Source organism: Tinamus guttatus, unplaced genomic scaffold (assembly GCF_059628265.1).
Source record: "Tinamus guttatus ecotype Peru unplaced genomic scaffold, ASM5962826v1 Tinamus_guttatus_pri_ptg000634l, whole genome shotgun sequence".
NCBI classification, from domain to species: Eukaryota; Metazoa; Chordata; class Aves; order Tinamiformes; family Tinamidae; genus Tinamus; species Tinamus guttatus.
The window spans coordinates 361,352-370,402 of record NW_028289168.1 but is presented as its reverse complement, the minus strand read 5'-3'; the positions used below and the strand labels follow the sequence as shown (position 1 = coordinate 370,402).

The following is a 9,051-nucleotide window of genomic DNA, read 5'->3' as shown; positions in this document are numbered from 1 at the left end:
TCTGCCAGGGACATCTGAATGTCCCCTCAGCCATCCCTTAGTTCATAGGCAGCACCAGCTTCTCCTCGGCTGCTGCATCAGGGTCTATCTGAGCAGCTTAGCACCTGCAGACATGGGGGTGCCCCTGGACAGTCCCCTGCTCCTGGGAGGTTTCTGCAGGGAGAACTGGTCTCACTTGTGAGTGTCGTTGTCCTTCATGTGAGTGAGGTGCAAGTACATGACAGTGAGGGACAAGGCTCAGCGATGAAGCAGGTCCCATGACAAAGTCCTAACAAGGTGGTTTTTTTGTTTGTTTGTTTGTTTTTTCCTTTTTCCTTTTTCCTTTTTCCTTTTGGGATGCACAAGGGTTTATGCTGAGAACGATTGAAACGCCAAAGATTTCTGCTCTATCAAAATATGTTCCCAGAGTGAGTAGGCACCTTTGTGTGTTTGTGTGTGCACCATCATATATATTATTTATACGCATGCTTATATATCAACAGAGTCCTCCACTTATCCTTTTGCAGAGAAGATTTGAATTCTAAATGTTGAAGAGCCCTGCCATAGAAGGGGTGGACATCGCCTCCAGCAGCTTGTGTGCATCAAAGCTACTCCTTCTCTCTGCAGTGCCTGGAATAAGGGTGCAGGGTGCAGTGTTAAAGGAGGCATGAGGACAAGGTCTATCTCTAGACCTCTCGACATGTAGAAAGGGTAAGGTCTATCCTTGTTTCCCTTTGACTGTTGTTCTCCCTTGTTGGAGTGAGATCTGGTGTGGCAGACTCAGATAGAAATATCTCTGTTGAGGAGGGCAAGAGTGATGGGGGTGAATCCCTCACAGAGCTCTTCTCCTTCAGATACAACTGGTGTGAGGGTTGTATTCAGCTCTCGTGCTGGTGAATGGAGAATATTCCCACCTGGTCTCTGGACTAATTCCATTCCAAGCAATGCAATATGCCATTCCAAGGCATCTCCACAAATAACACTCAAAGACTAGTGCATCTATTTCCACCTGCAGCAAAGCAGAAACAACTCCTCCAGAGCTATGGGCAGGAGTCCCTGCTGAACTTGGCACACTCAGCCAGTTGAAAGTGGAGCACCAGAAATGGAGCTGAAATAAGGGAGAGAGGAAATGTGGGGAGTTCCTTGAGAAACTGAAATGGTTTGGCTCAGAAAAGCCTGCCTTAACTTTTGGCTTTCTTTCCTTCCTTGGACAGGACTACTGGGCCCCTAAGAAACTAATGTCCAACAGCAGCTCATTCAATGAGTTCCTCCTCCTGCCATTCTCAGACACGCGGGAGCTGCAGCTCTTGCACTTCTCGCTCTTCCTGGCCATCTACCTGGCTGCCCTCCTGGCCAATGGCCTCATCATCACAGCCGTAGCCTGCGACCACCGCCTCCACACCCCCATGTACTTCTTCCTCCTCAACCTCTCCCTCCTCGACCTGGGCTCCATCTCCACGATTGTTCCCAAAGCCATGGCCAATTCCTTGTGGAACACCAGGGCCATTTCCTATTTGGAATGCGCTGCCCAGATATTTTTCATGGTCTTCTTGTTTGGAGGAGAGTTTTTTCTCCTGACATTTATGGCCTACGACCGCTGCATTGCCATCTGCAGACCCCTGCACTATGGGACCCTCCTGGGCAGCAGAGCTTGTGTCAGAATGGCAGCAGCTGCCTGGGCCAGTGGTTTTCTCTATGCTCTCCTGCACACTGGGAACACATTTTCCCTACCCCTCTGCCAAGGCAATGTGGTGGAGCAGTTCTTCTGTGAGATCCCCCAGATCCTCAAGCTCTCCTGCTCACACTCCTACCTCAGGGAAGTTGGGCTTCTTGTGGTTAGTGCCTGTTTAATCTTCGGGTGTTTCACTTTCATTGTGGTCTCCTACGTGCAGATCTTTGTTGCTGTGCTGAGGATCCCCTCCGAGCAGGGCCGGCACAAAGCCTTTTCCATGTGCCTCCCGCACCTGGCTGTGGTCTCCTTGTTTGTCATTACTATATTGTTTGCCTACCTGAAGCCTCCCTCCATCTCCTCCCGACTTCTAGATATGGTTGTGTCCATCCTGTACTCTGTGGTGCCTCCAGCCCTGAATCCCCTCATCTACAGCATGAGGAACAAGGAGCTCAAGGAGGTGCTGAAGAAACACATCCAGTGGTTACAAGGTCAATGATAACAACTGTTTCATTCACTCACCAGGATATCTGCCATTGAGGCTGTATTTTATGCACTTCCTTTTTTAATTCTCTTTTTTTAATTGCAATGCTGAAATAGTTGCTCTCCACTCAATGGGAAGAGATAACAGGTCATCACTTCACTCTATTCCAGTGAACATTCCCCAGGAGGAGGGGGCACGAGGGACAGAGAAATTGGTGAGTTCAGCTATTCCTCTGCTCCTGAGCGGGGCCAGGCTCCTGGGACGGAGGCAGCTCGTGGCAGCCTGGCAGCACTGCCCAGAGACAGCCGAGTGCAGGAGCAGCTCCAGTGCCAAGAGCAGCAGGGCTGCGGGCACTGCCTGCTGCTGCGGACAGGAGAGGAGAGAAGGCAGCGAGAGGGGAATGGCAGTGTGAAGGAGAGAAGAGAACTTGTTGTGGGAGAAACCTTTCCGGTCCTTGACATGGTGAGTCTCTGTCTGCAGGGCAATGCTGCTGAGGTTCCGCGAGGGCTCTTCTGAACTCAATGCATGTAATCATGGATTGGGATTTTAAAGGTCTCTCTCCTGGAGTATCCAGAGTTTAGCAGGAGGAGGAGATGCTTCAGAGCAGGGATTCCCTGCCACATGCATGAAGGGTCCTTTACTGGAGAAGAGCAAGAGAAGGGCTACTTGAAAGGGAAGGAGCTTTCCTTCAGGTCTCTGCTCTTTCAACCACCTTATTATGGCTGGTGTAAGGAAGGAAAAAGTTTTCTACTTTGATAAGGAACTGAGAGTCCTAAACCTTCACTCTGAGAGATTAAGAGAGAATTACTAGTTCTGTTGAGAAACTCCAGCAAGCTGCTTCATCCCCATCGTAGCCTAGAGGCAGCATCAATATCATCTTTGTGGTCTCATAGAACTTTATGTGACCTATTTCTTAGGACCTGCAACTGCAGAGCTTCCCTTGGACATTGCCCAGAGGTTTGTGCAGGGCAGAGCTGAGCACAGATAGGGTCATATGGGATCTGTGAGCAGGGACAAGATCCAGGGACAGAGGAAGGGCTGCCAGCAGGGACAGCTGCAGGCAGAAGAGATGGGCAGGGAAGGGGCAGGAAGTGCAGGGCAGGAGCCGCCTCCTCTGCAGCCAGACCTGGGCGATCTCTCCTGCCACGGGACCATCTCCAGCCTCCCCACCAAGGGACTAAGGTGTCCCCCTCTGTGAGGTGACGTACTCATCTGGTAAGGTGAAGGTTTTCCAGAATGCCTCCCTGTCCCTCTCCCTTCCTCCACCCAGCACATTGAAGGTGTTGCTCTTAAATTCTTCTCCTGTCCATGCTGCTCCTGTTCTTGCTCTCAGCTTCCCATGGTTGAGTGTTTTCAGCTGCACTTCAGACATTAATGCTACAAGTTGTGGAACAGAGGGGTCTGAATGGGAATGAGGTTCTTTCCAAGCCTGTCCTGTAGAGCTGCAGGAAAAGCAGTCCCTGGGTCTGGGAATTGAGCTGACTCTCCCTTAAGGAGAGCCCATCTTCAGTGTTGCCAGTCCTTTGGCTCTTGCCCTGTAGTGTCCTGCCAGGCTGCCCCCTTCCCTCCAGAAAGGCTCTGCTGTCTCATGGCTGTTCTGTGATAGCTGGGTGACCCGTGAGGAAGCTGCAGAGATGCTGAGGGTATGGAGGTGGTGGTGGGAGGCTGTCCAGGAGCAGCTGGAATGAGCCCTGTGCGTCTTTGGCCAGGAGTGTGGAGCCCTCCCTTAGGTGTATGGAGACAGGGTGAGAAAGGTGGAGATGGGCACTTAGAAACTGCACAGCTCTGCTCTCAGCAGGGCCTGTCTCCTTTTAGGGCACCATATGAGCATGATGACACTAGCTCAAAGAGAGCGGTGCACAGGACCTCTGGGAACGAAACTTAACAGACAAACGAGATGTCCTGACTCTGCACATAAGTGACTGTGGATGCATTCCTCTAAGGACTCAGAGTTGAAATGTGAAGGATTTGTCCTTTGGGGAACACGCCCAAGGAGCGACAAGGACATCTCAAAGCAACTAAAAATTACTGTTCCTCAAACCTCTTTGCTTACTTGGGAGTAAAGATGCTGAAAAGCTCATCTACATCTTGAATGGATCTCACCTGCCAGAAAAGGTAAAACATCCAAAAGTGTGGCCTCCGTTCTGCCAGAAAAGGTAAAACATCCAAAAGTGTGGCCTCCGTTCCCCATTTCCCACTACTGTTCAGCACAGACAGCTCTCGAGTTGAGGTCTCTGCTCCTCACAGCACACACAACCAGTGAAAAATGGAGCTCAAGCAAAGGAACTGCACTAAGACACTCTTACTCTTACTAAAGAGAGGCAGTGGTGGGTGGTGTCATAAAAGAAATGACTTCGGAATTTTATTTCTTGTAAAGTCCCTCCTAACTTCTCATTGCTTTCCTTAGACAGGTCCACATAACTGCAGGGAGCTAATGTCCAACAGCAGCTCCTTCAGTGACTTCCTCCTCCTGCCATTCTCAGACACGCGGGAGCTGCAGCTCTTGCACTTCTCGCTCTTCCTGGCCATCTACCTGGCTGCCCTCCTGGCCAACGGCCTCATCATCACAGCCGTAGCCTGCGACCACCGCCTCCACACCCCCATGTACTTCTTCCTCCTCAACCTCTCCCTCCTTGACCTTGGCTGCATCTCCACGACTGTTCCCAAATCAATGCACAATTCTCTGTGGAACACCAGGGCCATTTCCTATTTGGAATGTGCTGCCCAGATATTTTTCTTCGTCTTCTTGCTTGGAGGAGAGTTTTCCCTCCTCACAGTCATGGCCTATGACCGCTACGTTGCCATCTGCAGACCCCTGCACTATGGGACCCTCCTGGGCATCAGAGCTTGTGTTAAAATGGCAGTAGCTATCTGGGCCTGTGGCTTTCTCAATGCTCTCCTGCACACTAAGAACACATTTTCCATTCCACTATGCCAAGGCAATGTGGTGGAGCAGTTCTTCTGTGAGATCCCCCACCTCCTCAAGCTCTCCTGCTCAGACTCCTACCTCAGGGAAGTTGGGCTACTTGTTGTTAGTACCTGTTTAATCTTTGGGTGTTTCGTTTTCATTGTGGTGTCCTATGTGCAGATCTTCAGAGCTGTGCTGAGGATCCCCTCAGAGCAGGGCCGGCACAAAGCCTTTTCCATGTGCCTCCCGCACCTGGCTGTGGTCTCCTTGTTTGTCATTACTGTATTGTTTGCCTACCTGAAGCCTCCCTCTATCTCCTCCCCACTTCTAGATATGGTTGTGTCCATTCTGTACTCGGTGGTGCCTGCAGCCCTGAATCCCCTCATCTACAGCATGAGGAACAAGGAGCTCAAGGAGGCACTGAAGAAACTCATCCAGTGGGTACAAGGTCAATGGTAACAACTGTTTCATTCACTCACCAGGATATCTGCCTATAGGTCGTATTTTATCCATTTATTTCTTTTTTACTTCTCTCTTTTACATCCATCTTAAAATAATAAATGATAAAATAAAGATAAGTAGTTTTTGTCATGTCTGCACAGGAATCTCTCCTTCAGCGCTTAAACACAGACCATGATAAAGCAGGAAGCCAGGCTTCCCCCTTCACTAGCAGAGAGGGGGGATTCTCTGAGCCGCTTCTTTGAGCTCCCTTGGATGTGCCCAGTGCAGGGAGGAGAGTTTCCCTCTGCAGCGTCTTTCCCAGCACTGACACCAAGGGACCTCTGGGGTACAGAGTCATGGCGGGAAAAGGGCAGGTGGGCTGAGACCAGGGGTCCAGTGTTGTTTAGGAGATCTCAGCTCTCGTGGCTATGATTACAGTGTGATCTCAAATCTCTCTAATATGAGGGAAATGACAACCAAGTGTCACCACAGGTTTCCATGGTTCCATGCAAAGCTCCAACACACAAAACTAAACATGAGTGAATTGAAGGAAAGTCTAGAGGCAGCCTTCCCATGGCAGTTCATCTTTCCTGAAGACACATTCCAGGAGGGCAGCAAGACTTTCTCTATTTAGAGTTGGCCTCCTCACTTCTGTGCTGTCCTTCCATGCTTTATTCTGCAGATATGGCCCAGGAAATCTCATATCCTGGAAGAGAGAGGCTTGTTTTCGCTCGTACCCTGGAAGAACAGGCAGGACTAGTCCTTGGGCTCCCTTAAGCCACAGCTGGATTCCAGAATAACATTTCCATAATAAAAGGGGATCTGCCCTATGATGGTCCTGAATCTGGCCTCTCTTTAGAAACAGGAATCAAAAAATATGCTCAAGGGTGTGCAACCACAAATGGGCCTGCTCCTCTGCTTGTGAACTCCATGAGATCCAGGGGATGACCTCAGCATTCCAGGGTGATCTGTTAAGCCTCAATCTAGGGTTCATCTCTCAGTGACCACTGCAGACAGGCAATGGTCTCTGCACTGCCTGTGCCAGGCTGCCCCACACATGACTGTGCTGATGAGAGAACCCCCAGGGATCTCCAGGCACAGGGTTTGCCTGGGAGTGGGCACTGAGTGCAGCTTTAACGAAACAGGGATGACTCACAGTGCAGGGACCAGAAGGTAGAGCACTAAACCCAGGTGAACATGGGGAAAGGAGGGCTCTGCAATCCCCAGAGAGGCACTGGGGACCCAGGAGGCCCAGGGAAGGGGCAGTGGAGGGCGATTCCTGCACCCGCAGTGAAACACCACAGCCTGGAGCTAGTGGCCACCCAAAGACATCTCCTGCCATTGCAATATTGTGGGGGCACTCTGGGTACCGTTAGACCTCAGCCGCCAGTATCAGTGGCCACAAGGGCACATTGATGGCTCATGCTCAATTTGTTGCCAACCACGATTCCCAGGTCCCTTTTCGCGGAGCTGCTCTCCAACAGGTCAACCCCCAGCCTGTCCTGGTGCATGGGGTTATTCCTTCCTAGCTGCAAGACCCTGCACTTGCCTGTGTTGAACTTCATGAGGTTCCTCTACCCCCAACTCTCCAGGCTGTCCAGGTCCCTCTTCAAGCCTGCACAGACTTCTGGGCTATCAGCCATTCCTCCCACTTTTCTATCCTCAGAAAACTTGCTGAGGGTGCACTCTGTCCCTTCAAGTCACTGATTAATGAACTGAACAGGCTTTGACTGACTCCTGATACCAATAGTTGCAGGTCTCCAACTAGGCTCTGTGCCACTGATCACAACCCTAAAGCCTAAACCCCAAACCCAGCTGCTCACATGGAGGTGACCTCACAGGTGCAAACCCACCACATCCCTGCTGCTGCCTGTGGCCTTCAGAGACAGCAGCTTCCTCAAACCCCTTCCCCACACAGGAACCACTGCTGCCCTCTCAGCTCCTCTCACCACAGAGACCCCCCACCCACCGCCCACGCCTGCCTGCCTGCTGCCGGCCAATCAGGCACTCGCAAAGACATGACGTCACAGCGCCGTCCCGCCCAGCTCTCTGGCCCTGCCCTCCAGGGCAGCAATGGCCACCCCAGCCCTTCCCCGCCAGGAGCCCAGCCCGGGCTCAGCAGCTGCTCCGCGGAGATGATGTCAGCAGCGCAGAGCCCCGCAGGGCCCGGCTGCTGCCCAATGAGGCGCTGCGGGAGCGGTGACCTCACAGTCACCAGGCAGAGCCAGCCCTGCTGCTGCCCAATCAGCTCTGCCCGCAGCGGGGACCTCCCAAGCAGCAGCCACGCCCTCTCCCTGCAGCTGGCCTATCAGGGGCTGCGGCAGCAGTGACCTCCTCGTGCCCAGCGCAGCCATTGGCTGTGAGGCCCCGTGGGGCTCCTGGCTGTGCTGGGGGCTGTGCGGGGCCGGGGCAGGGAGGGGAGCCCAGCTCGGGGCTGCGGGTGCTGGGGGTGCTGGTGTGGGGGCCTGGGGGGCTGTGTGAGCTGCTGTGTTGGGCTCAGCCAGCACTGCCCACCCCGGCGTGGGGGAGAAGAGGGGCAGCCAGTGCCAGGGAAACCTGCCCTGGATTCTCTCCTTCTGCCCCCAGCACCCACACAAGGGTTGGAGCTGCCCCACGGGAGCCCTGGGGCTCGGGGAAGCCCCAGCCCCAGGGGCCCTGGCTGCCACATTGTCCCCAACCAGGGTGGGACCCTCAGGCAGGACTCTTGCAGCAACCTCCAGCCCTGAGCAGCCACTGCCACAGCCTGGGATCCACAGGGGTCTTTGCAGTGACAGTTTCTGTGTGACACCTCGGGAAGGAGCTCCCGAAGCTGGGAGCCTTGGTGGAGAGCAACAGGATCCCTGGGAACAAGAACTGAGGTCCAGGCTGTGAGGGTTGATCCAGCAGTCCCCATCTCACTCCTCAGACACTGCAGTCCCCATCTCATATGACTCAATCAGCAGTTTGTGAGATGACCAGCTCCCTGCTCAACAGCTGATGAAGCTGGCAAATAACCCTGCAACCTCCTTTCGTGCTCTTCCTCATCTCTGCAGAGTCCTGGGGACCATCTTACAGAAGAAAAACCACATCTCCCTGGAATCCTGCCAGAGATGTGGCTTTCCAAGTCACTGCCAAAGGAAGGACTTCTTTGGATTGCTTATTCAGTCTGTGGCAGCTCATCAGTGATGCTGTGAGCCCAGCTCTGCATGCCGGGGGTCTTGGCCCATTCTCTCCCCTGTCTCCTGTGCGTCTACCTAAGTCTCCCATTCCCACGTGTCCTGTTTAAAGTGACAATTTCTAACATCCCCTTTAGGGCACTATCTGGACACATTGTGACTCCTCCTGATACTCTGTTCACTCAGAGACTCAGCGGCTGATTTGCCCTTTAGGGAGGTTAATGCTTGCTCTGTCTCTCTGTAGTCTGCCCCGTTAGCCAAGACCTTACTATATGTACGGATTGTAAGGACCTAGCATACATTCAAAGAGTGTCATTATTTTCCATGAAACTATATTCTGCTTTATTTTTTTGTTTCTTTGTAACTAAAAGAAGATCTCCCTGTGCCTGTTGGCAGCCAGTTGTCTAAGTAAAGC

At 52.6% G+C, this 9,051-nt stretch overlaps 2 protein-coding genes across 2 annotated transcripts; both read left to right on the top strand.

The window, feature by feature from the left end:
• The first annotated feature begins 1,217 nt into the window (after positions 1-1,217).
• Positions 1,218-2,147, top strand: LOC148592127 (olfactory receptor 14A16-like). The gene has a single exon (XM_088535593.1). It carries the CDS (start codon positions 1,218-1,220, stop codon positions 2,145-2,147), a length of 930 nt encoding a protein of 309 aa, XP_088391719.1.
• Positions 2,148-4,566: 2,419 nt separating this feature from the next.
• On the top strand, positions 4,567-5,499 carry LOC148592126 (olfactory receptor 14J1-like). The gene has a single exon (XM_088535592.1). It carries the CDS (start codon positions 4,567-4,569, stop codon positions 5,497-5,499), a length of 933 nt encoding a protein of 310 aa, XP_088391718.1.
• The last annotated feature ends 3,552 nt before the right edge of the window (positions 5,500-9,051 follow it).